Below are 27,942 nucleotides of genomic sequence, written 5' to 3' on the forward strand. Positions count from 1 at the left end.
TCATACAGTTACAGTTCTGGCCAGTATCCAAGAATAAGGGAATGAGGCAGAGAAATCAGAGGGGTGAGGGTTGATGATAAGGGAGGTTTGAGAGCAGTGGCCTAGTCTCCAGTTAATTGCAGGCACCACATCAAATTCAGTTTGTTTACACAGTGCTCTGTTGTTGTGGTGCAGGAGAAATTCAATACTGCAATTCAGCACCAGTAAAGTATTTCCTTTGGTCAACAAAATCAGTTTCAAATCCAATTAAATTTTATTTGTCACATGCGCTGAATACAACAAGTGTAGACCTTACCATGAAATTCTTACTTACAAGCGGTTAACCAACAGTGCAGTTCAAGAAGAGTTAAGAAAATATTTACCAAATAAACTAAAGTAAAAAATTATAAAAAGTAACACAATAACAAGGCTATATACACGGGGTACCGGTACCGAGTCAGTGTGTGGGGTACAGGTTAGAGGTCATTTGTACACATAGGTCAGGGTGAAGTGACTATGCATAGATAATAAACAGCGAGTAGCGGCAATGTACAAAACAAATGGGGGGGGGGGGGTCAATGTAATAGTCCGGTGACCATTAATTGTTCAGCAGTCTTATGGCTTGGGGGTAGAAGCTGGATTAAAACAATGGATTTGGTTTGCATAATGATAAAATGTTCCGTGGTTAACCGAAAGTGCTTAAACAAGGGAGAGTTTGCCCTTACTGTATAAGTGGATTTGTTTCAAACTAAAGTCGAGCTAGTAAAAAAGTTACATTGAAGACTTCCTCTCTGAGAACGCCACCTCTGGTTTCAAATCCCTAAATACAAATAGATTCATTATGGACAAATATGACTGTAGGAAGTATTTTTATGGGTCAAGACTTTTACCCATATGCCAGAATTTACCTAGCTAATGCAGGATGTTCAAATATTTACAAAATGTAGTGTGCAAGAAAACACACAAAGAACTTCTACGTTTCGGTAACAGACGTGACCAATCTACACACACTTCAGCTCAGTTCTGTCTCCTCAGTGGAAGCGTAGCCTTCCCTCAGCCTCAAACAGCTTCTCTTCCTCTTCAGAAAGACAGTTTCCTTTCAAACTGTGGGTGAGTGATGACAGAGCACATGATAATTAGGAACCAGCAATGCAATCAAAGACCCACAGCCATTACAAAGTGCAAATGGTGAAAGATGTTTTGAAATAAAAATGTATCTAAGGAATATATCAAATACTATTATTAACGTGATACACATTTTTTTAGTAATGTGCCTTTAAGTGAGCGACATTGCGTACACTCACCTGATCTCTTTGAGTGATGTGTTGTGGGAGAGAGCCTCTGACAGCTGTCTGATTCCATCCACTGTCAGCTGATTATTGATTAACCTGTGCAGAGTGGCACAGAGGGATCACTAGGTTAACCGGCTAACTTTTATTCACATTCAGAAATAACTTGTTCGCTTTCTGGTTAATTCTGTGGTTAAACTTCATTATTGGTTGTTGGGAGAGTGTTGAGACTGGGGCCTGCCTTACCAGAGGTGAGATAGACCTGTGTTGGATCTGATCAGCTCTGCCATGTCTGGTGCTACATCATCTGACAACTCGTTTTGCACCAACCTAGAACACCACAACACACATTTAAACTGTGTTAACTCCAAAGCACAAATACAAATTAAATATACAGAGACACATACTGTCACAGAAATTTGATGTATGAATAAGATTGTCCTACCAGAAGATTCTGAGCATTGTGTTGCCTTTAAGTGCTTCGGCCAAGCTCCTCCCACCTTCTGAAGTGATGCCATTGGCTGAGAGGCTAAGGGAGAGAAGAGCATAGAAATATAATTACTATCAGTAATTACATAAGTATACTGTATTACTTTAGGTAATGATATTACTATGAGGCAGAGTGATATACTGTAAAATAGATAGTTTCAGTGTTTCAGGTAGTTTCAGTGTTTGTGAGTTAGGGAGTTCAGTAACCTATACTGTAGCTGAATGTGCGTTTGTAAACTGATACACCAATGGGTTATACTTCCTTATTTCTGACCTTAACCGCAGTTGTGGGAGAACTATAAAAGACATGGCACAATCAGTGCCACATACAGTTGAAGTCAGAAGTTTACATACACTTATGTTGGAGTCATTAAAACTCGTTTTTCAACCACTCCACGCATTTGTTGTTAACAAACTATAGTTTGACAAGTCGGTTAGGACATCTACTTTGTGCATGACACAAGTAATATTTCCAACAATTGATTACAGACAGATTATTTCACTTATAATTCACTGTATCACAATTCCAGTGGGCCAGAAATTGACATACACTAAGTTGACTGTGCCTTTAAACAGCTTGGAAAATTCCAGAAAATGATGTCATGGCTTTAGAAGCTTCTGATAGGCTAATTGAGTCAATTGGAGGTGTACCTGTGGATGTATTTCAAGGCCTACCTTCAAACTTAGTGCCTCTTTGCTTGACATCATGGGAAAATCAAAAGAAATCAGCCAAAACCTCAGAAAAACAATTGTAGACCTCCATATGTCTGGTTCATCCTTGGGCGCAATTTCCAAATGCCTGAAGGTACCACGTTCATCTGTACAAACAATGCGAGTATAAACACCATGGGACCACGCAGCTGTCATACCGCTCAGGGAGGAGACACGTTCTGTCTCCTAGAGATGAAAGTACTTTGGTGCGAAAAGTGCAAATCAATCCCAGAACAACAGCAAAGGACCCTGTGAAGATGCTGGAGGAAACCGGTACAAAAGTATCTATATCCACAGTAAAACGAGTCCTATATTGACATAACCTGAAAGGCCGCTCAGCAAGTAAGAAGCCACTGCTCCAAAACTGCCTTAAAAAAGCCAGGCTACAGTTTTCAACTGCACATGGGGACAAAGATCGTACTTTTTGGAGAAATGTCCTCTGGTCTGATGAAACAAAAATAGAACTGTTTGGCCATAATGACCATCGTTATGTTTGGAGGAAAAAGGGGGAAGCTTGCAAGCCGAAGAACACCATCCTAACCGTGAAGCATGGGGGTGGCAGCATCATGTTGTGTGGGTGCTTTGCTGCAGGAGGGACTGGTGCACTTCACAATATAGATTGCATCATGAGGTAGGAAAATTATGTGGATATATTGAAGCAACATCTCAAGACATCAGTCTGGAAGTTAATGCTTGGTCGCAAATGGGTCTTCCAAATGGACAATGACCCCAAGCATACTTCAAAGTTGTGGCAAAATGGCTTAAGGACATCAAAGTCAAGGTACTGGAGTGGCCATCACAAAGCCCTGACCTCAATCCCATAGAAAATTTGTGGGCAGAACTGAAAAAGCGTGTGCTAGCATGGAGACCTACAAACCTGACTCAGTTACACCAGCTCTGTCAGGAGGAATGGGACAAAATTCACCCAACTTATTGTGGGAAGCTTGTGGAAGGCTACCTGAAACGTTTTGTCCCAAGTTAAACAGTTTAAAGGCAATGCTACCAAATACTAATTGAGTGTATGTAAACGTCTCACCCACTGGGAATGTGAAGAAAGAAATAGAAGCTGAAATAAATCATTATCTCTACTATTATTCTGACATTTCACATTCTTAAAATAAAGTGGTGATCCTAACTGACCTAAGACAGGGAATTTTTACTCAGATTAAATGTCAGGAATTGTGAAAAACATTAAATGTATTTGGCTAAGGTTTATGTAAACTTCTGACTTCAACTGTACTTATTCAGAGAAGTAATAACAATGACATTTCTTGCCATCCATCTCACCTGAGGTTGGTAAGACTTGGGTGATGCCTCAGGGCCTCTGCGAATGCTCTTGCTCCTTCATCACCAATGCTGTTCCCCCACATTCTGAAAAACAGGAACAATCCATCCCATGCACTCTGATAAATAAATAAATATTGTAATTGTGCACTTACCCCACGTCAAAGATAGATGTGCTCTTCTGAATGGCACTGGCCAGATACCTGCCACCCACACTGGTGAACTTGTTGCTGCCAAGCCTTTGAACAAATCAAAGTGCCAAAAATAAACATTTTAATTTATAAACAAACAATTATATAATGGATTGGACATATTAATTTACATACTTGACGACTCTTAACTTAGGACATTCCTCAATGATATGAGCGATTAGCTTGGCTCCGATGTCCGTAATGTGATTATTGTAAAGTCTGTCAAATCAAGACAACAGAAATACAGTCACAGTCACGTCATAGGAATTTGTCATACAGCATAATACAGTACTAAAGTTTGACAGGCAAGTTGACCCTGATAGACACTGACTCACCCCAGAACCTCCACCACTCTGTATTTGATAAGCTCCTCAGCCAGTACCTCAATGCTGCTGTCTGAGATCTGATTGACACACAATCTGAAATGGAAAAACGAGTTTAGCTGAAAAGTTATACTTTATAGTTAGTTATACTAGTATTTTTATAGCAGTAAGAAATGATTTGCCAATGTTATTTGTAAACAAGTGTACCTTTCATGTTAACAGTGGCATAAAATACAAACTGTTTCCATCTGCATGTATTTGAATTCCTCACCTCACCACGGTCATCTTACTGAATGAAGGCCTGAGCTGCTTGACCCCATAGTCACTGATGTTGTTGTTGTCCATGTCCACCCCTAGCCTCTTCCGCCGGTGCTGCAGCACAAAGTTGAGGGCACTGCAGTCGCCAGAGAACACATTACAGTAGCCCAGCTTGATGTAGTCAGCTGTGATGCCCTTCGCAGTCAGCTGTGCCACCTCTTTACTTCCTGTCTCGAAGATGCAGCGCAGCATCCACAGGAAGTTGGGAAGGACATGCACCTTGCTGCCCTCCTGCTCTGTGCTGTAGAGTGGCAAACCGCGGAGGTGGGACCTCACGCTGGTGGACAGGTAGGACTTGAGGACCGCCCGCTTTCTCTTCAGTAGCGTTGCAGGAACCATGTGCTCCAGCAAGCCGGCGTTGGCCTTAGACAGCAGTCCACACAGGAAGAGGTTAGCGTATTGGAGATGCTCGTTGGTCTTGAACGGGTCCTTTCCCCTGGGTTTGGAGGAGCCAGCGATGCAGTGGACGACACACGATAAACAAGAAGTATTGGCCCTCCTGCTGCACTCGGTGAAGAACTTGAGGATGTTTCCTACGCTGGCCTGTTCGTCCAGAACCAGGGAGAATGCAGCCAAGAAGGACTGCAGGGTGAGGTGAAGGAACTCAAAGGTGGAAGGGTTGTCACATGCATCGTAGCGGTTGACCGGTCGGAGAAAACCCACCTGAAGGTCGTCCTCAGTCAGGCCACAGGAGGCCACGTCCTCCTGGTCGAACACAAAGCCTCCTCTCTCCATGCCCAGCAGAGCCAGCTTGGAGAAGGCTGTCAGCGGCCTCAGCCCTGCCCTGAAGGTATCAGCGGGGCACCTGGTGTTTCTCTTCAGGAGGACAGGTGGGGGAGTGGCCCCCCGGCTGAGGAAGACTTCAGACAGCAGGAGGAATATGTTAGTGAGGGTCATGCAAGCCTCTGGCAACTCAAAGTCGTCGTAGACTGAGCGCAGGTGTTTAAAGCTCTTGAAGACGATCCAGCAGAAGAGGGGGATGGAGCAGAGGCCACAGAGGTGGGGACTGGCATCCAGCTGGACTGAGACCAGGTTCCGGTGCTCCTGCTCCTTGAAGTTGAGGTTGGTGTAGGTCTGAAGGTTGGCCGGAGAGAACCCACGCAGCGCCACCCTCTTCCGGATCACCCTGCTCTGGACCTCGGTGCCTGTCCGAGCCGTCAGGACCTTCCGGGAACCATTAAGCAACTTCCCACAGAGCAGATTAATGAGCACCAGAAGGGGGTGAGTCCTCTCCTCTGGAGAAACCACCTCAGGCACATTCCCCAGGTCCAGATCAGCCTGGATCTCATCATAGCCATCAAACGTAAAGAGAACCTTTTCAGGGAAGCGGAGGATGTAGCTGAACACCTCATTATCCGCATCCTGGTCGGGGTAGCAGTTGTATTTGAAAAGCAGGTCCCTGAGTGAGATCTCGTCTGTCTCCTTGAATGTGCTGAACATCCTACAGCGGAACTTGAAGAAGAACATGGCGTCTGTCTGTTCCAGCTCCCTCTTGGACCACAGCCTCTGGAGCTTCTGGAGGAGGATGGACTTGCCCACCCCAGCGTCTCCCGTGATGAGCACCGTCTCTGCCTGTGAGTTAAAGACACCCTGCTCTCCCAGGAGCTGCTCCAGACCCTCCAGGTGGCCCAGGCTCTCATTGCGGTCATTCAGGAGCTCCATCAGGGTGTCTGTATAGAGCTCCTCCAGCAGGGTTTCCTCTCGCTGGGCGTAGGAGGCAATGAAGCGTGTGTCTCGGCCCAGCTCGTGCCTCAGCTTCTCACAGTACCTACTAACTAAGAAGAGGGGGGTAGGGAGAATACACTGCAGTCTGATTCTCAACCACTGATATTCAGCCAAAATATACAGTAGTTGCCCTCATGATTCTCTAATAGCTTACATTTTTAATGCACTGTATTTTTTTATTGTTAAGTAAAATTCCAATAACACATATGAAGTGCTGCACCATAAAGTCTACTGACATACTTACTAGGGTCCGTGTTTTTCACTGGTATGTCCCGTATGAAGTCTGATGGCTGGTAGTTGATCTCTTTAAGCCATGGTTGGAGGTCTATGTATGCATCATAAACTTTGTAGAGAATATATAGGAAGTATTCACATGCCTGCTCCCCTTTGCTTTGGACCAATTCCAGGATTTTACGCACCTGCACAATGTCAATCATAAGTAAATCATATTTACTTTACAGTGATTCAATATTTAAAAATAATTTGGCAGCTAACAGTTTCCCTATTTTACGCACCTGCACAATGTCAATCATATTTACTTACCAGTGATTCATATTTAATGAATATTACTTCCCACATTTTGATTAATGTGGCCAAACAGGATTTTTCACAGGTAAGATACTGGCAGCATACCAAATGTCATTGTATTGCAAAATCAAGTATTGTCTTTATATTTTCTCATCTTAAAATCAAATAGTCCATTTTAGTTAGGGCCTAGTAGGCTATTAGTGAATGCAAGAGCATGTCTTTGTGATGGGTACTTTGTCATTTAATGTGTGTGGTCCAAATGGACATGTATCCTCTTTGAAACCCTCCCATGGTAAATTACCTGGTCTTTCTTGGTGGCTGCTCGCTGGATGATTTCTGCATCCTCGATACACAGAAAACCACTTTGTAGGAGGTTATCCATAATGCACTGCGTGCTCTTCACCTGGGAAACCAGTAGCGCACGGTGCAAGGTGAGCATTTGGACAGTGGACACATGGCCCGTTAGTCCAGCAGGGGCTTCCTCGGCACTGGAGTCCATAATATACATGGCTTCAGCTGCCTGTATTTACTGGAAAATGTAAGAAGGAATTCTAGTCAGATAACCAGTTAGGAGAAAAGGATCCAACAGTACGGATAAAATATATTTATAGTAATCTATAATAGGCTATCGCGTACGGTATACGTATATGGGCTGGCTATACATACCGTCAGAACCTTTGATAACATTGTTCTTAGCCGCACTGTCCTAGTCCGCCGCGGAAAAACTCGGGAACCACAGCTCTCCCAAAAACAAATTCCAGTCTTGGTTATTAAACCATTAAATAGCGTATGACAGGATAATAACAAAACGTTTCTCCAGGACTGTTAGAATAGGAATCTAATTTTGTCTCAAACAATGTCAGGAGTAAAAAAACACTGAACACATTACAGGTTATTTGAGGAAGTGAAACCAAAAACAGCCTTGGATGCGCGTAATTTCGCCTCCGACTGCGACCGCGCTTTTGGCATGCTGTTATCTGCTTATTTTTAATATTGGGTCTTCGCAACTTGTAATTGCTCCACGGTAAATCAGGCTTTCCCAAACATGTCCTAATAATTAGAAAGATTGCATAGAAAACCAGGTGTTTTAATCAGCGTATGCTTACTTCGATTTTAACTTTCGCCGATTAAAATAACCAGTGACTATTGACTATTGCATAATAGTGTCATAATCAGTTTAATGTCAAAGTATTACTGTGCATGTAAACTTACTCACTCGTAACCAAAGAAAAAGGACGATTTAGCTACCTGTGTGATGTGACACAAACCCATCGTAGCAAACGTATGTCAATTTGCTACGGAGACTAAATGTGTTTTGTGTGTAATCCGTTTTTTACTCAAGCATCCGATCCATCGTGTTGAATTACTGTTGCCAATTTAACATGAGTAGCCCATAGCCTACAGATGATTGTCTTTTCCACTGTTTTAATTAAATAAAACCAATACAAATGTATTGCATGAGGTACCACACGTTTAATAAGGAGGATGGGATCCACCCAAATCATTTGGATTCATGGATCCTTTCACAGCATTATAAGGCTGCGTTGAGACAATGATTTATCAATAACCCAAACCCAGCTCAGTTAATCCCTACCATAATGACACAGAGTTCACAAAATCAATAATTTGCTAGTAACAGATGACATTCATATTGTCACGTTCCTGACCTGTTTTCTGTTGTTTTTGTATGTGTTTAGTTGGTCAGGGCGTGAGTTGGGTTGGGCATTCTATGTTTTGTGTTTTTATGTTTAGGTCGTTGGTAATTAGCCTTATATGGTTCTCAATCAGGGACAGGTGTTTGACGTTTCCTCTGATTGAGAATCATATAAAGGTAGGCTATTCACACTGTTTGTTTGTGGGTGGTTGTCTTCCGTGTCTGTATGTTTGTTCGTACCACACGGGACTGTAGCGTTTGTTCGTTCGTTTGTTGTAGTCTGTACCTGTTCCTGCGTTCTTCGTGTTATATGTAAGTTCTCATGTTTAGGTCAGTCTACGTTCGTTTTGTTATTTTGTAATCATTCCAAGTGTTTTGTTTTCGTGTTCGTTTTCGGCAGTTAATAAATTCATTATGTTTTCAAAACCCGCTGCATTTTGGTCTGATCACTACTCCTCCTCTTCGGAAGAAGGACAACCGTTACAGAACCACCCACCAATCAAGGACCAAGCAGCGGCAGCAGGAGAGGCTGAATTATTTGGAATTAATTATATCTCTGAAACTGAGTTAGATAATACCTTGATACAGTGGTAGCAATACAAGGTTATAACATTACAGAAAAGAAACAAATGCCAATGGTGTAGGTGTTGCTGTTTATATTCAGAACCACATTCCTGTAAATATTAGAGAGGATCTCATGTTAAATACTGTTGAAGTAATATGGCTACAGGTTCATCTGCCTCACCTAAAGCCCAATCTGGTGGGAAGCTGCTACAGACCACCAAGTGCTAACAGTCAGTATCTGGATAACATGTGTGAAATGCTTGATAATGTATGTGATATCAACAGAGAGGTATATTTTCTGGGTGATTTAAATATTGATTGACTTTCATTAAGCTGCCAACTCAAGATAAAGCTTCAAACTGTAACCTGGTTCAGATTATCAGTCAACCTACCAGGGTAGTTACAAGCAGCACAATAATCAAATCATCAACATGCATTGATCACATCTTTACGAATGCTGCAGTCATTTGCTTGAAAGCAGTATCCAGATCCATCTGATGTAGTGATCACAATATAGTAGCCATATCAGGAAAACCAAAGTTCCAAAGGCTGGGCCTAATATAGTGTATAAGAGGTCATACAATATGTTTTGTAGTGATTCCTATGTTGTTGATGTAAAGAATATTTGTTGGTCCGTGGTGGTAATGACAGACACTGCACTTGACACATTTATGAAATTGCTTATTCCAGTTATAAATAAGCATGCACCTATTAAGAAAATGACTGTAAAAACTGTTAAATCCCCGTGGATTGATGAGGAATTGAAAACTTGTATGGTTGAGAGGGATAAGAGAAATGGAATGACAAATAAGTCTGGCTGCACAACAGATTGGCAAACGTATTGCAAATTGAGAAATCATGAGACTAAACTGAATAAAAAGAAGAAACTACACTACGAAACAAAAATAAATGACATGAAGAATGATAGTAAAAAGCTTTGGAGCACCTTAAATGAAAGCTCCATCATTCATTCATTTTTTTCTTTTTTAACTAGGCAAGTCAGTTAAGAACAAATTCTTATTTTCAATTGACGTCCTAGGAACAGCGGGTTAACTGCCTTGTTCAGGGGCAGAACGACAGATTTGTACCTTGTCAGCTCGGGGATTTGAACTTGCAACATTTCGGTTACTAGTCCAATGCTCTAACCACAAAAGCAAGTGATATTGCCAACTGCTTTAATGATTTTTTTAATTGGCAAGATTCGTAAACTTAGGCATGACATGCCAGCAACAAACGCTGACACTACATATCCAAGCACACTACCGTTCAAAAGTTTGGGGTCCCTTAGAAATGTCCTTGTTTTTGAAAGAAAAGTTAAAATAACATCAAATTGATCAGAAATACAGCGTAGACATTGTTAATGTTGTAAAGGACTATTGTAGCTGTAAACGGCAGATTTTTAATGGAATATCTACATAGGTGTACAGAGGCCCATTATCAGCAACCATCACTCCTGTGTTCCAATGGCACATTGTGTTAGCTAATCCAATTTAATCATTTTAAAAGGCTAATTGATCATTAGAAAACCCTTTTGCAATTATGTTAGCACAGCTAAAAACTGTTGTTCTGATTAAAGAAGCAATCAAATTGGCCTTCTTTAGACTAGTTTCTGGAGCATCAGCATTTGTGGGTTCAATTACAGGCTCAAAATGGCCAGAAACAAAGCACTTTCTTCTGAAACTCATCAGTCTATTCTTGTTCTGAGAAATAAAGGCTATTCCATGCGGGAAATTGCCAAGAAACTGAAGATCTCGTACAACTCTGTGTACTACTCCCTTCACAGAACAGCGCAAACTGGCCCTAACCAGAATAGAAAGAGCAGTGGGAGGCCCCGGTGCACAACTGAGCAAGAGGACAAGTACATTAGAGTGTCTAGTTTTAGAAACAGACGCCTCACAAGTCCTCAACTGGCAGCTTCATTAAATAGTACCCACAAAACACCAGTCTCAACATCAACAGTGAAGAGGCGACTCCGGTATGCTGGCCTTCTAGGCAGAGTTGCAAAGAAAAAGCCATATCTCAGACTGGCCAATAAAAAGAAAAGATTAAGATCGGCAAAAGAACACAGACTCTGGACAGAGGAACTCTCAGCCTTGAAGGGAAGCAAAAGTCATTTCGCTACCTAAGAATAGTAAAGCCCACTGTACTGGCTCAAATAGCCAAACAATCAGTTACAACCCTGAGTAAACTTTTGGGGGAAAAAATTGTTTGACCAGATATGCTATTTTACAGTAAACAAATTGACAACCAACTTTCAGCATGCTTATAGGGAAGGACAGTTTGTTAGACTTCAGTGTGTCTTTTGACATTATTGATCATAGTCTGCTGCTGGAAAAAACATATATGTTATGGCTTTACACCCCCTGCTATATTGTTGATAAAGAGTTACCTGTGTTTTTTAATGGAAGCCTCTCCAACACAATCCAGGTAGAATCAGGAATTCCACTGGGCAGCTGTTAAGGCCCCTTACTTTTTTCAATCTTTACAAATGACATGCCACTGGCTTTGAGTGAAGCCAGTGTGTCTATGTATGCGAATGACTCAACACTATTCATGTCAGCTACTACAGTGACTGAAATGACTGCAAAACTTAACAAAGAGTTGGAGTTAGTTACAGAGTGGGTGGCAAGGAATAAGTTAGTCTAAAACTTAAAGCATTGTATTTGGGACAGATCATTCACTAAACCCTAAACATCAATTAAATCTTGTAATAAATAATGTGTAAATTGAGCAAGTTGAGGTGACTAAACTGCTTGGAGTAACCCTGGATTGTAAACTGTCTATTGTGACTGTGAAGCAACACAAACATAGGCACAGACACATGCTTACACACACACACGATAACATACGCACTATACACACACACGTACACATGGATTTTGTACTGTCGATATGTGGTAGTGGTGGAGTAGGGGCCTGGGGGCACACAGTGTGTCGTGAAATCTGTGAATGTATTGTAATGTTTTAAAATGGTATAAACGGCCTAAATTTTGCTGGACCCCAGGCAGCAGCTAATGGGTATCCATAATAAATACAAATACCTATAGACGAACGCGTGGCCATTGCTGTGGTGAGAGAGAGAAGTGTGCCTGTATCTCTCACAGAACTAGAAAGACATTCACTTTCTCTCCCTCTCTCTGCTCTGATAGACATGAGCTTGCAACTCTCATCTCTCCAGCATTGCACTTCATTTGTAACCTTACAGAATCATAGCCACGGGAAGGGTGCTGAGGGTGCCACAGCACCCCTGATGATTGAAATACATTTGCCAGAGTTATACAATGGCTGCTCTGTTCAGAGAGAAATGAAATAATTCAGAAGACTACATCAGGAGTAGCCCTATAATTTAGACACAGAGGATCAATAGATTATAAAAAAATATCCTAGCTGTGGATTGTGTGTATCCAAATCACAAGGCACGCCAGTTGGGAACGTGCGGCAAATCTTTCAGTGAACATGCAGCCAAAACAGGCCTTTCGCTGTATTTCAGCAGTTTTGTTTTACACAAGGGCATCAGCAATCACAGGTGAGTGAGCTGTGCTTCATTGGGTGAGTCAGTGAAACGAGAAAACTTTTTTAGGACTATAATTTCCTCCTCATATTGTATAATATGGGTGTCTCCACATGCCTAGGTGATTGATGGATTCAAGACAGGGTCGTTTTTATTGATCTCAGATTCTCAGTTTGTCAGTGTCAAAGTAGGCTATCATTCCGATCATTTGTGAGGTTACAAAAAAAATCTGCTCAAGTCTTCAGTCATCTAAAATGATGCAGAATTGCATGAAATGCCATAATAAAAGGCCAACATTTTCCCGGCGGATAGGCTACAAACTTTTCCCCCCATGTTTGCAACTTTTGCAATCACCTCTACTCTACTGCTCTATGCCAGTAGCAAAAGCTATTATAATGCATGCAATGCTTTATTATAAAGGTATTTTTTCCCATGCATTCCAGTACCACACAGCTAGATGTCTAGGCTACTCACCATACTATAGGCTACGGATTTGAGTCACCACTAGAATAGTTATTTTTATGTTATTGAGTAGGCCTATATCTTTGTTTAATCAAATTATTAATCTAACAATCAAAATTATTATTATTGTAATGTAATTTAACATGTTGCAATAATGTTCACTAAAGTAGAAGCTCATCTTTTGTTTATAGGTATTTTCACTTGGTAATGAGTAATAAGTGATTATATAGAAATTGCTCATAGGTAACTATAAAGTTACACTTCACCTTAAATAGCTAAATCCTGTGAAAGAACTAGTGACAACCTTGTACTTACCCAGATATTACAGATGTACTCTGTGGTGTATTAATGTGTTTATTTTCTCACAAAATATTTATTTGATTAGAATCTGGAATGGCAACCCGTATGGTAGACCTTAGTCAGTGAGGCTGACATATATCTAAGCTGTTATTGTAAACTCAACCAAGTTAACCCAGATGGTACACTTTTGGGGGGCAAGTACAAGCAACATTATTGAGTGGAGATTTTGAAGAGTGCATATTCACAGTAAGGTCATTCGAGTTTATTGAGCCTCCAACCTTTGTAATCTCGGTCGCCCAGCGCATCTGTCCACAAGAGACTACAACCTTGTGACATTTATTACTGAATCAGATGCAGCTGAGAATTTAGTGGAAACTTGCACCTATCAAGTGCACATGCACCTAGCCTACAGTGCATTCAGAAAGTATTCAGAGCCCTTCCCTTTTTCCACATTTTGTTACATTACAGCCTTATTCTAAAACATTTAAATCTTTTTTCCATCTCATCAAGCTACACACAATACTGCATAATGACAACGTGATTTACATTAGTATTCAGACCCTGTGCTATGAGACTCGAAATTGAGCTCAGGTGCATCCTGTTTCCATTGATATTCCTTGAGATGTTTCCACAACTTGATTGGAGTCCACCTGTGGTAAATTCAATTGAATGAACATGATTGGGAACGGCACACACCTGTCTATATAAGGTCCCACAGTTGCCAGTGCATGTCAGAGCAAAAACCAAGCCATGGTGTTGAAGGAATTGTCCGTAGAGCTCCAAGACAGGATTGTGTCGAGACAAAGATCTGGGGAAGGGTACCAAAAAATGTCTGCAGCGTTGAAGCTCCCCAAGAACCCAGTGACCTCCATCATTCTTAAATGGAAGAAGTTTGGAACCACCAAGACTAGACCTGGCTGCCCGGGCAAACTGAGCAATCGGGGTAGAAGGGCTTTGGTCAGAGAAGTGACCAAGAACCCGATGGTCATTCTGACAGAGCTCCAGATTTCCTCTGTGGAGATAGGAGAACCTTCCTGAAGGACAACCTTTATGTGAGAGTGGCCAGACAGAAGCCACTCCCCAGTAAAAAGGCACATGACAGCCCGCTTGGACTTTGCCAAAGGGCACCTAAAGGACTCTCAGACAATAAGAAACAAGATTATCTGGTCTGATGAAACCAATATTGAACTCTTTGGCCTGAATGCCAAGCGTAATTTCTAGAGGAAACCTGGCACCATCACTACAGTGAAGCATGGTGGTGGCAGCATCATGCTGTAACGTTGCAGAATGTGGGAAAAGTGAAGTGGTCTGAATACTTTCCAAATGCACTGTATATGTTTTGTGACCTCAAGTGTTGAGGAACTTGACTTGAAGGCCTGTCTTCTAAATTATATTTTACTTATATACAGTATCTTCATTATGACTTTAGAGTATGTTGTCTTTCAAGTGTTGTATAATGCCTTGAGTGTGATATAAGCACTTTATTCAAATAATCAGTTATTATTGTGATCCCCAGGACGTACTTGGACTGGCCCCAGGACCAGGCCATGCAGCCTGCCTTCTGGGACCGTCTGTGGACCAAACTGGTCCCTCCTGAACCACACCCTGGCCAGTGACCAGATACAGTACTACACTCTTTTAAAAGGGGTTCTAAAAGGGGTCTTTGTTGGGTGAAAAGGTTCCAATGAACTTTGTATGGACTGTGTGGATACAATGACCAACCGTTATCAACAGCAGAGGGAGACAAAGACCTTCAATCATATACAGTACACATACTTCCAATGTTCAAAATATGTTTGAGGCAAAGAAAGGAAACACCTCATCTAACAATGAGGTTTATGGCTTTGCATACATTTTTATTATTTGATTCAATAACATGTTCCGTCTCTCCTGCCTTCTTCTAGCGTTGCATTACTGTATGACACAGATGTATGATAAAGCTGATTTTCTCTGGTCACCATCTCAGCAAAGCCACATACTGGAAACTCACTTCGGGGGGGGTTCTACTAAGCAAACATGTGGAATTGTTTTAAGATGTTGATACCATGGATCATTTAGTTATTTGATTTTGAGGTATAACAAAAAAAACAGAGAACACCATCGCATTCGTGAGTGTCTCATCTTTCCATAGACTGGTCATATTAGTTGGCCACATCGTTCGGACACTACAGACATTTTTGCGAGTAGACCAATTTTCTGGAAGTCTCATGGTCTGACAAACACCACTGTAGCAAAACCCCCTTCTACCACAGATGCGAAAGGCCGGCATTAGTGGATATCTCTAGCTTTAAATTGGTGGATTTTTATGGGGATTTTTTTTATTATGTTACTTAAATTGATGCACGGGTGCATCAGTAGACTCTTAACGATTAACAGAAAAAGTGATCTTGAATGTAGCCTGGCCCCATATCTTTCTGTGCTGTCTTGACAACGTGGTCATGTCACTGACCCATAGGATTTGGAAAAACACCACAAACAGATCTGAGACCAGGCTATCTTGAATGAGGCTGATTTAATGCCATTGTGCACTCTATACAGATCAACACAGAACATCCAGGGAGGTTTTATTGTCCGCCGAAATAGTACAAATACACATGATCATATTCTACATTCAATCCCTATACAGTCTGAGGGATGCTCGGTGTCATCATCATCATCAACATTGTTATTTGTCAGTAAATAACTATTCCTGAAGAGGACTTATAGATGTAACATGACATACAGGACTTGATGGTTTCTCTAACCAGTAGGTTTCTGAACACAGTTATCTCTCTAGGCAAGTTTGAGTTCCTAGAGATAAATAAATTCTGTTGCTACCTCGCTTTCAAACCAAGGTACATGAACAGTGGAGCAAACTGGAGATGAGAAGATATGCAACAACTCTTGGTAGGACAGTGGAAGTTGTTGAAGCAAACTTCTATTGTCCTACCAGGAGTTGAGTTCCTAAACATGGCAGTTTGTGCAAGGTGTTGTTAAGCGTCAGATCAGTGGTTGGCTCTCTCCTTGGCTCTTTTCATAATCCGCTCCAGCTCAGCCATGACAGGCAGTGGGCCCTCAAACTTGTTGGTCTCAATGGACCTCAGCTTCTCCTGGTAGTTCTTTGGCAAGCCATTCTGCTCCGCCCCCATTAAAATCACCTGGGGCAAGCAGAGAACAATCAACATAAAATATTTATCATTTCATAGGAAGTTATAACCATATTAAATCAGACAATCACTTATACAGTATTTTCTGTTATCTAACGACAAATAAATGACCAGTGGCTCCCATTAAAATCCAGAACATCAATAGTAACTACCCTTACGCTATAGTAACTGCCCCAAGAATGTGTGTATCTCAAATACTGTACCCATCGAAACACACACCACACAGAACACGCCACATAACAGAGGAACAATGCACTCAGCTCAACCGTATGAGTCTGGTACACACACGACAGAGCACTGCACAAAGCTTCTGTGGTCACAAAGCCACGCCTGTTACATTCGCTGGCTGTTTTTCCTCACACCACTTTGATTATTTAGCTAGAGCTTTTAGATGTGCAATGAACCGTCTGGAAACACAGTTTAGTAACTGTTCACATTGTCCAATACAGTGCATGAGATTGGGTACATCCTGAATGAATTGATGGATATCTACTAAATATAAAATAAAAGAATCCTGTGTTCTTGCGACAGCCAGAATATGAACCTGGAATGTAGCGTTCCAGATGCTTCAGAGAGGGAGGTTTTATTTTGGAGAGGGGCTGTGGGTGAATAGTCAAAAAATACACTGACCTAGTTGCTGCTCTTTCCCTATTGTCTTTTCAAAACAAAGCCATGTGGGAGCTGTCAGTGGCAAACGCCAGAAAAAACACCAAAACACTGGTATTTTTGCCACCACAGTGAGTGAGTGACAGAGACTCATTCAAGAGGATGATGTCAGCCACACTGTCATCCACAAGTGATGTGTGAATTCCTTTTTCACATGCTTTAGAGAATCTGTTTGATTTGCTGTTTTGGTTATGAATTTGAGCATATACAGTATATTGTTTAATTACAATTCATTTGAAAAAGCACTTGTTGGTAAATACCTTTTCAGAGATTTCTATCAGAGATCATTTTCAGAGACAACTATTTGCATTTCTCTTCATTGTCCCACTGTATATCCATAGAGAGCACCACGTTCCTCTCTACACTTTGTAAGGTCCCTAACGTCTTACAGGTTCAGTGTCAAGTCCATGTTCTTAAATTGATTTGGAATGACAGAGATATAAATAGATTGAGAAAGTGAGACAGCGTGTGGTAGAGAGAGAAAAAAAGATAGAAAGGGGGAGGAAAAGAGTGTAAAAGGAGGTGTGTCACCTTGAGGTACTGTGGAGATGGTGGAGCATAAATACAGCTGTTCATGATGTAGGTGCGACAGTTGAGCTCTTGGCCCCGAGTCTTCACGTTAACCTCCACAGGGCTGTAGGCCCCTAGTCGCACGCTCTCCTGGCTGCACACACACAAATTCACAAACATGAATACACCCACCCACACAAGTTTTGAACTGGTTAGAACTAGACCACTTCAACCACAATGAAGAAGCACTCAGAATGACACAACAGACTCAGTATTTTTATTTATTTATTTAATTTAACTAGGCAAGTCAGTTAAGAACAAATTCTTATTTACAATGATAGGCTACACCGTCCAAACCCTGGACGACGCTGGGCTAATTGTGCGCCGCCCTATTGGACTCCCAATCACGTCCGGCTTTGATACAGCCTTGATACAGTAGACACGGTATGCACCAACTTGGATTAGGTAAACAAGATGAAGGTCTCTTACCTGTCTAGAGACTCGAGGTCGGCCACGTTCATCCTCCATACCACTCCCCACACCTCGTCCGCTGGGCTGTTCTCGATGGTCGCCACACCCCCATGCCAGCGGTCACTGGCCAGACCCTTGTAGTTCCCAAATATCAGCTTGTAGTCCTGGAGAGAAGGAGAGATAGAGAGGGTCAGGTTAAGGTCAGGTGTCCTCCCAGGTCCTCCTTATAGCCAGGTCAGGTCGGGTCGTACCTTGAGCCTGGCCACACAGTGGATGGAAGCGGAGGGGTTCTTGAGCTGGAGCCTTTCCTTCAGTAAGTTGCTGCCGTAGGCAAAGTACAGGAAGGTGTGGGTTTCTATGTTGTCATCCATGCTGACAGAGAGGAGGAGAAGGAGTAGGAGCAGAAGGAGGAAGGGCAGGGTGAGGAGGAGGAGTCAAGGTGAAAAGAAGGATGAGTCAAGGGAAGACAAGAAGGAGGAGGAGGGAGGAGGAGAGAATAGAGAGAAACCACAGTCAGCAAGAGTGCTTGGAGGCGGAGCAGAGACGCAAGGTGAGGTCATGAGCGCTACTGTGACAGAGATCAAACTCTGCACCCCCCTCTTTTATACCAGCCCTCTCTCCACTCACTGACTCCCCATTCTCATGCTAATCCATCGGGCCTGCCCTGTGCTGTACTGTGCTGTGCTGTGCCCACCACTGCCACACAATACACACACAGCCTGCTGGTTGCTGAGCCTTATGGCCTGAGCTGGCTGAGCTCACAGTCACACCAACATGTCATTCACAGTGTGCTGCAACAAGCCTGCATAGCACTGTCTTGTGGACAGAGAAGTTAGTGGTGTGTTGCAGCTGATGCTTTGACAAATAGGCCAATCCATCACTCATGTTTGCTTGCATGCACATGGATTTATGTTTACACCCCCGTTGGTAATCAGGCAGACCTAAATTATGGACACTGAAATATCATTTGAACTTTGCTTTGAAATCATGTCATGGGCACTGGTGTAGTGGAGGGTAAATGCAGTTTACACACCTTTTTTGTTTTGTGCCAAGCTTTACCCATCTTTTGCAAAAAAATGCATTGAAAGTATAGGAAGCATTACTGGTCACGGGAATGGAAGGCTAAACATAAACATGGCTGGTCCATCAAGGTCCAGTAGGTAACTTTGTGGACAACCTGACCAAATTCACATAGAAAATTTAAATCAAATTAAAGTTTATTTGTCACGTGCGCCGAATACAACAGGTAGACCTTACAGTGAAATGCTTACTTAAAGGCTCTAACCAATAGTGCAAAAAAGGTATTAGGTGAACAATAGGTAAGTAAAGAAATAAAAACAACAGTAAAAAGACAGGCTATATACAGTGCCGAGGCTATAAAAAGTAGCGAGGCTACATACAGACACCGGTTAGTCAGGCTGATTGAGGTAGTATGTACATGTAGATATGGTTAAAGTGACAATGCATATATGATGAACAGAGAGTAGCAGTAGCATAAAGATGGGTTGGCGGGTGGTGGGACACAGTGCAGATAGCCCGGTTAGCCAATGTGCGGGAGCACTGGTTGGTCGGTCCAATTACGGTAGTATGTACATGAATGTATAGTTAAAGTGACTATGTATATATGATAAAAAGAGAGTAGCAGCAGCGTAAAATAGGGGTTGGGGGGGGGGGGGGGGGGGGCACACAATGCAAATAGTCCAGGTAGCCATTTGATTACCTGTTCAGGAGTCTTATGGCTTGGGGGTAAAAACTGTTGAGAAGCCTTTTTGTCCTAGACTTGGCACTTCGGTACCGCTTGCCATGCGGTAGCAGAGAGAACAGTCTATGACTGGGGTGGCTGGGGTCTTTGACAATTTTCAGGGCCTTCCTCTTAGGGCCTTCCGGTGTAGAGGTCCTGGATGGCAGGTAGCTTAGCCCCAGTGATGTACTGGGCCGTACGCACTACCCTCTGTAGTGCCTTGTGGTCGGGGGCCGAGGAATTGCCGTACCAGGCAGTGATGCAACCAGTCAGGATGCTCTCGATGTTGCAGCTGTAGAACCTTTTGATGATCTCAGGACCCATGCAAAATCTTTTTAGTTTCCTGAGGGGGAATAGGCTTTGTTGTGCTCTCTTCACGACTGTCTTGGTGTGTTTGGACCATTCTAGTTTGTTGGTGATGTGTACACCAAGGAACTTGAAGCTCTCAACCTACTCCACTACAGCCCCGTCGATGAGAATGGGGGCGTGCTTGGTCCTCCTTTTCCTGTAGTCCACAATTTCCTTAGTCTTGGTTACGTTGAGGGATAGGTTGTTATTCTGGCACCACCCGGCCAGGTCTCTGACCTCCTCCCTATAGGCTGTCTCGTCGTTGATCAGGCCTACCACTGTTGTGTCGTCTGCAAATTTAATGATGGTGTTGGAGTCGTACCTGGCCATGCAGCTGTGAGTGAGTTATAGATTGGTAATTCCTATTGAAAGCAAGTCTGATATGCGGCAGATCTGTTCTATGTGTGATATTTCTATGCTTCTTTAAGTTTAGCTTTTGCATCTTTTTACTTTCGGTTTTGTACACCAGCTTCAAACAGCTTAAAATACAATATTTTGGGTTATTGAAATATATTTCACAGCAGTTTATATTTTACAATGATTCTCTACACAATACATTGCTTGTTTTGTCACGTAAACTGAAATTAGATGAACATGATAACATTTTAGCAACCAGAAAATGGCTGAGCGACTTCTATCTATTGTACCTTGTGTTATTGGTCATGTTCCCCTGCTCCTACATTGCTAACGAATGCCAGAGCTTACAATGCCTGGATAGGTATTTTACATATCAGCATCAAATCTCTATTTTGTTATATAAGAGTCCAGACACCTTTTTGTGATTTCACATGTTTTTGAGAAACTTATCCCAAGCAGCAAATCACTTCCTCGTCCTCGTTCTCGTTGTGTAAAATGTGGCCCACAATTTTTAACAAAGGCTCCAAAAACCAACGAAAATATGTCCTTTTAGAAACAGCAAAGTTCGTATAGTGATGCAGGTCTTTAGATGTTGTATACATGAAATTGTGTCATTCCAAACTTTATCCGCAACGTTTTATTACATGTTGTTGCCACTCTAGCGATACCTCTCCATCCATTCTACAGGTAACTGCCAAACACTTGAGAAAATGAGGGATACAAAGTATATTAAAAGCATGGAGTGCTTCCACACAGGAAGTTCCAGAAGCTTGTAGAAGTGGTGTTTCCTTTATTTTGGCAGTTACCTGTAGCAATATTTTACAATGACAATGGAACAGCTGGATAGGGGAAATGGCTTGAGTCGCGCAAACGGGAATATAACATTGCAGATAAAGTTCGGAATGATACAATTTCATGTGCACAATATCTGAAGACCTGCATTTGGGATCGCGAGTGGCGCAGTGGTCTAACGCTTCGAACACACCGACTGTGTCATTGCATCACTGCTGCATTACATTTTGCGCAGCTAGGCAACTATACTGATGCAGGTACCTTTTGCAAATGGTCGCATGCGGTTGGACACATGGAGGAGAGAATCATTTTCGCAGTATCCTCAAAACCGTGTCTTTTTGACACAACTGCTGACAGCTACAGGGACATAAACACAAAAAATGCTGCTTGGAGACAAGTGTCCACGATAGTAGGATTGCCAGGTCAGTTTAGTAGTGAGCTTGTGCTAGATGTGGCTAGTTAGCGTTAGCTAGCTTTCGGCGGGGCTGGTCCCGGCCCAACAGCGCGCTCAAGACCACCTTCCTCAACGTTGGTCTCATTGTTGAAAGAGCCTACTCTGCCTATCTTGACTATTTATTATTGCATTTCGCTCCAAAACTGCATTTTGGAGGGAAATTATATTACAGGCTCTCACAATTAATTTGAGGATGTCATCGAATAAATAATATACTTGGCAAATAAATAAATAAAAAATGTAAAGAAATTATGCAATCAAACTGTTTTTATGTAATCCCACCTTTTTACTGAATATGTGCAAAAAAATAATAATCTACATTCATATTTTGCTACTTTCTGTCAAGTCCACTCATACAATTTGATGCATACGTTCGATTTATCGAACGTATGCACCACACAGAACGCACTGCAACTGCCTCTGCAACGCAATGCTGCAAGGCAAATGCAGCGTTCCATTGGAAATGAATGTACTTCTGGTGTATCGAAACGCAATGTCACAGTCGGTGTGTTCGAAGCGTTACTAAGGTACTGCATCTCTATGCAAGAGGCATCACTACAGTCCCTGTTTCAAATCCAGGCAGTATCACATCCTGCAGTGATTTGGAGTCCCATAGGGTGGCGCACAATTGGCCCGGGGTAGGCCGTCATTGTAAATACGATTTTTTTCGTAACTGTCTTGCCTTGTTAACATGAAGAAAAAAAACACTATACTGAGAGCTTTGCCATTTCTAAAAGGATGTATGTGGGTATTCTTGGTGCCTTTGTTCATGTTGTTTTCTAGACCCCATACTACTCAAATGACGACGATGAAGTGATTTGCTATTTGGGGTAAGTTTCTCAAACATGAAATCACAAAAAAGGTGGCTGGACCCTTCTATAACATGCCATTTACATCAGAAATTGAGATTTGGTTGTAAAATGTTTTATATTAATCCTTTAACAGGGGATTGAGAGAGGAGGCGGGACTGAGACAGGTAATGGCGGACTGAACCAAGTTTTGTAGAGCACCTCAAGATAAAAACGTAATATTCAATATCGGCAAATTAGACTTAATATTAGCACTACACAATCTGGTGGGTGATAACATTCAATTTGGATAATAACACAGAACAAATCTTAAGACTAGACACATTTGTCGACAATTTTACGAAAACAAGCAACACCCAAACATGACGGAATGTAAGACAGGTGAACCGATTTCTAAACTAAAATGTGACTCTTCTACAGACGATTTAATATTTTCACCACCGGGAATGGTAAAGGTCGAAACCGATCTGTTAAAATCAATAAATAACAAACTGGGTATACTTGAATTAGTCAGTAAGGATATAAGAGTTGAAGGCAAGCCTCGAGGTGAGTAATGAAAAAGCTGCGACATTGGAGGAAACGCAAGCTAAAAGGGACAGTCAAATAAGATTGAAACCGAAGTGAATGAACTTCGTTCTGAGAGAAGCCTTACTTGACATACAGACTAGATCCATGAGAGAGAAGCTGATACTTACAGGTATCCAGGAGAAAGAAGGTGAAGTTCCTGAATCTGTAGTTAGAGAGTTCCTCCTTGCAGCGCTTCAGATTCCACGCGAAGCTATTGACAAAATCCAACTCGAACTTGCACACCGCTTCGGACAGAGAGGGCAAAGATATGAACTGGCATGAATGATCAGTTCCCGAAGGAAATTGCAGAACGACGTAAAGTTCTGTATCCAATTTTCAAAGAAAATAGATTAAAATGGAAACGGGTAGCCCTTGTCGATAAACTATATATTGATAACCAGTTGTTCAGAGACACAAAGACTACATGGTTATTTTAAAAAATTACAACGTTCTCATAGACGAGGAAAATAATGAAACAATTTTAGCCCGGTTCTAACAATACAATAAAAAATATAGCTTTTCTATATCTCTTCATACATAACTAATTTGAACACACAAGCACTAATTCAACATGGTGAAGATAAAAACTCAGTAAGCAGAAGGCACAGTATGTGTGTTGTGTTTATTTTAAATTGTATTTGTTATGTTTGGGAAAGTGTGGCTTTGAGTGAGAAATGAAATGGTTGCATATCCCAGACCCAATGTATTGCTGTGAGCAGGGGTGAGAGAGCTTTCAATGTTGTTCAGATGATGGATATACTTTTTATAATGAATTATACAATTATACGTCTTATTTATTTATTGTCCTATCATGGTGGAACAGATTTAAAATAAATTATACATTTAATTTATTTATTGTCCTATCATGGGGAACTAAATGTTTAAAATAAATTATCTAATTTATTTATTTTTTGATCCTATATTGATGGAACGGTCCACAACCGTTTACCCTAGACACCCACCTGAATGACCCAGATACTAAGGAGAAGTCCCTAACTGTTTATGGGCCTGCTGTAAGCGGTCTGTATGCAGCCGAAATGCGGTCAGAGACCTAGAGCAGCACTGCCCCCTCAAGATTCTGAGCCTGCTTGGCAGGGTTGGTCCTGCAGAGCCAAAGCCCCCTAAAGGGAGAGCATACTATACAAGTTAATACTCAAAGCTGCTACTGAGAACCTTGATGACCTTGTACCTAGCTGGTGGGGTGCCCCCACCTAGGCAGTGGCAGTGCTGGCAACACTAGCTGCAGTAACCCATGGGGAGGGGGTCACACTCAAGACATTCAGAGAGGGGGGGGGTATATTATTGTGGCACAAAATCAGAAGTCTGACTGCATGGAGATGCTTGGGAATATGGTCAATACGGGGGACTGTGTTGTGGGTGTTTTAGGGAAAGGTTTGACCTCCATCATCTAGGACGTGACAATGGTTAATAAAATCTCTCAATTTCTGCCCATTTGTTGCACGGTCTTGCCTTCTCATACAGCTGCAACTGTAAATGCATTTGTAAATCAAGACCTTTCTTGAGTTGGGCTCTGAGATGGTGCAACTGTTGATAATGTGAGCCTGTGGTTGTGTGGGGGGGAAAGGGTTGAGTGTGTGTGGGTGTTTGTGTGTATCCCACAACTGTTGCGAAGGAGTAAAAGATGTTAGGGACAATAGAGGATGATTCACAACAACTGTTTGCTAACATAATTATTGCTTGTAATAATGTAATTTTGATAACGGCGAGACTGGTGAGGTAAAATCCTTTTCATAAATTGCCTACATTACTACAAATATGAATAGCTAATTATGGAAAATAAGAAACAGGATTCTTAAAATATATATATATGTTTTGATGGCTATATATAATACAAATCGAGGTGAGGGCGATGGAAATGCATTTGGCAGTTGATCTACTTCTATTCTGTAAATGGCACTATGTGCTCTTTTCGAAGGATGGATCCCAGTCTTTTTAGGGATATGGGATACGGGGGTCGGGGGTGGTCTGCCGGGCATTGGGGTGACAACCCAACTCAGGATGAGGAGGGCTTTTAGAGGGTGGAATAGTGGGGACCAATTGGAGGTTTACTTAGGAGCAATAGACACTCAATCATCATGTTACTTTTTAATGGTACGTTTGCAAACATATATTTTGATAAATAGAATTGAAAGTTGTGTCTCATTATGGTAAGTGATGAAATAAGTATAGCCAGTTATAATTGTAATGGCTTAGCAGATAATAAGAAAAGGTGATCAGTATTTACCTGGCTAAAAGAGAAGGAATATTGTTTACAGGAAACCCATTCAACAATTTTAGATGAAGTTTTGTGGAAAAGGGACTGGGGGGGGGCGAAATATATTTCTCCCATGGGCAAAGAAATTCAAAAGGGGTGATGGTTTTAATTAACAGTAACTTTGATCCAAATGTGCAAATTGTCCAAACAGATCATCAAGGTAGATGGATTATTTTAAATATGTTATTGGACAATAAACAGATATGGCTTATTAACATATACGGTCCAAATAATGATCATCCAAGCTTCTTTGACAATATATATAAGAATGTATCAACTCTACAAGCAACACTAGACTCTATATTATGGTGGGAGATTTTAATACGGTCTTAAATACCTCTATGGACCGGAAAGGAAATCACACTACAAATTATCACCCTCAGGCACTTAAGGAAATCATGAATGTCATGGATATATTGGAATTAGTGGATATATGGAGACTTAAATACCCTGACTTAGTGAGATATATATGGAGGAGGCTTAATCAAGCTAGTCATCTTGATTACTTTCTTATGCCATTCTCTCTGGCACCAAAAGTTTAAAAAGTGTTGATAGGGGACAGAATGCAGTCGGATCATCACATAATTGGCATATATATTACTCTTACAGAATTCCCACGTAAGCGAGGATATTGGAAATTTAATCAAAGCCTACTAGATGATACATTGTTTAGAACTAGGACAGAAGAATTTCTAACTGACTTTTTCAGACATAACATAGGTACAACAGATCCCCTTATTGTATGGGACACTTTTAAATGTGCCTTTAGAGGCCATGCAATTCAGTACTCATCTATAAAACAAAAGCAATTTAGATCAAAAGAGTCCATATTTATTTTATTTTTTTATTTTATTTTTTTATTTTACCGTTATTTTACCAGGTAAGTTGACTGAGAACACGTTCTCATTTGCAGCAACGACCTGGGGAATAGTTACAGGGGAGAGGAGGGTGATGAATGAGCCAATTGTAAACTGGGGATTATTAGGTGACCATGATGGTTTGAGGGCCAGATTGGGAATTTAGCCAGGACACCGGGGTTAACACCCCTACTCTTACGATAAGTGCCATGGGATCTTTAATGACCTCAGAGAGTCAGGACACCCGTTTAGCGTCCCATCAGAAAGACGGCACCCTACACAGGGCAGTGTCCCCAATCACTGCCCTGGGGCATTGGGATATTTTTTAGACCAGAGGAAAGAGTGCCTCCTACTGGCCCTCCAACACCACTTCCAGCAGCATCTGGTCTCCCATCCAGGGACTTCAGAAGCAAGCCAGCAGTGGTATGCAGGGTGGTATGCTAATTAATAAAGGAAATTGAAGGACTAACAGTACAGTTCGATAGCAATAAAAACTGTACCATAGAGGCACAGAATAAGTTAGAGGAAAAACAAAAATAAATGGAGGAACTTATTCACGAAAGATCCAGTGGAATATATTATAAAAAATAAAGCGAACTGGATGGAATATGGGGAAAATGCACCAAATTATTTTTCAATCTTCAATATAGAAATTCTACCAAAATGTTTTTATTAAAACTTGTTACAAATGATGGAGTCACGCATGATTCACCGAATTATATTTTGAAAGAGGAAGTAAAGTACTTTAAGAATATGTTTTCGTTTCAGTCTCCTCCATCTCCACTAACTGAAACTAATGGAGTCCTGGAGTGGCCTAGCCACTCTCCAGACCTTAATCCCATAGAAAATCTGTGGAGGGAGCTGAAGGTTCGAGTTGCCAAACGTCAGCCTCGAAACCTTAATGACTTGGAGAAGATCTGCAAAGAGGAGTGGGACAAAATCCCTCCTGAGATGTGTGCAAACCTGGTGGCCAACTACAAGAAACGTCTGACCTCTGTGATTGCCAACAAGGGTTTTGTCACCAAGTACTAAGTCATGTTTTGCAGAGGGGTCAAATACTTATTTCCCTCATTAAAATGCAAATAAATTTATAACATTTTTACATGCGTTTTTCTGGATTTTTTTGTTGTTATCCTGTCTCTCACTGTTCAAATAAACCTACCATTAAAATTATAGACGGATCATTTCTTTGTCAGTGGGCAAACGTACAAAATCAGCAGGGGATCAAATACTTTTCCCCCTCACTATATGGGGGATACAATCTTCCCAGCTCTGCAGATTCTGCTGTGAGGAGGCAGAGTCATTAGATCATTTATTTTTGTATTGTCCATATGTAGCTCGTTTTTGGTCACAGGTCCAGAAATGGCTGAAGAATTGCAACATTTGCCTAGAACTAACGCTGCAGATAGCAATACTGGGTGATTTGAAAAGCCATAGTCAATAAATCAATAATATAATAATTATTTTAGCAAAAATGTTTATTTTTAATTTACAATCTGTAGAAGCTATGAGAATAGAAAGGTTCAATACTTTTGTGAAGCATCACAGCACAGTTGAGAAATATATGGCAAATAGAAATCCAAAATGGATGATGTTGAGAGATAGATGGGAGGGGTTGAAT

At 41.5% G+C, this 27,942-nt stretch overlaps 2 protein-coding genes and 1 long non-coding RNA gene across 4 annotated transcripts; 1 reads left to right on the forward strand and 2 right to left on the reverse strand.

Moving 5' to 3' along the window:
• Positions 1–230: 230 nt before the first annotated feature.
• Positions 231–7,784, reverse strand: LOC129857343 (nucleotide-binding oligomerization domain-containing protein 1-like). Its single transcript, XM_055925492.1, has 12 exons — positions 7,504–7,784; positions 7,139–7,366; positions 6,554–6,728; positions 4,538–6,359; positions 4,279–4,362; positions 4,079–4,162; positions 3,908–3,991; positions 3,756–3,839; positions 1,714–1,797; positions 1,515–1,598; positions 1,284–1,367; positions 231–1,083 (listed from the first exon to the last, which is right to left on the reverse strand). The coding sequence occupies exons 2-12, from the start codon at positions 7,343–7,345 to the stop codon at positions 1,011–1,013; spliced, it is 2,865 nt and encodes a 954-aa protein (XP_055781467.1). The 5' UTR covers positions 7,346–7,366; positions 7,504–7,784; the 3' UTR covers positions 231–1,010.
• An 8,091-nt stretch (positions 7,785–15,875) lies between these two features.
• On the reverse strand, positions 15,876–23,462 carry ggctb (gamma-glutamylcyclotransferase b). Of its 2 annotated transcripts, XM_055925495.1 has the most exons (5): positions 23,318–23,462; positions 18,373–18,493; positions 18,140–18,285; positions 17,672–17,804; positions 15,876–16,465 (listed from the first exon to the last, which is right to left on the reverse strand). In XM_055925495.1, the coding sequence occupies exons 2-5, from the start codon at positions 18,490–18,492 to the stop codon at positions 16,313–16,315; spliced, it is 552 nt and encodes a 183-aa protein (XP_055781470.1). In that variant the 5' UTR covers position 18,493; positions 23,318–23,462; the 3' UTR covers positions 15,876–16,312. The 2 variants fall into 2 exon arrangements, with proteins under 2 accessions (XP_055781470.1, XP_055781469.1); XM_055925494.1 differs by lacking the exon at positions 23,318–23,462 and having other exon boundaries at positions 18,373–18,884.
• Positions 20,024–27,423, forward strand: LOC129857345 (uncharacterized). Its single transcript, XR_008759897.1, has 2 exons — positions 20,024–22,643; positions 27,090–27,423. It is a non-coding gene; the product is annotated as an uncharacterized LOC129857345 (long non-coding RNA).
• Positions 27,424–27,942: the final 519 nt, after the last annotated feature.

Source organism: Salvelinus fontinalis, chromosome 6 (genome assembly GCF_029448725.1).
Source record: "Salvelinus fontinalis isolate EN_2023a chromosome 6, ASM2944872v1, whole genome shotgun sequence".
Classification (NCBI taxonomy): Eukaryota; Metazoa; Chordata; class Actinopteri; order Salmoniformes; family Salmonidae; genus Salvelinus; species Salvelinus fontinalis.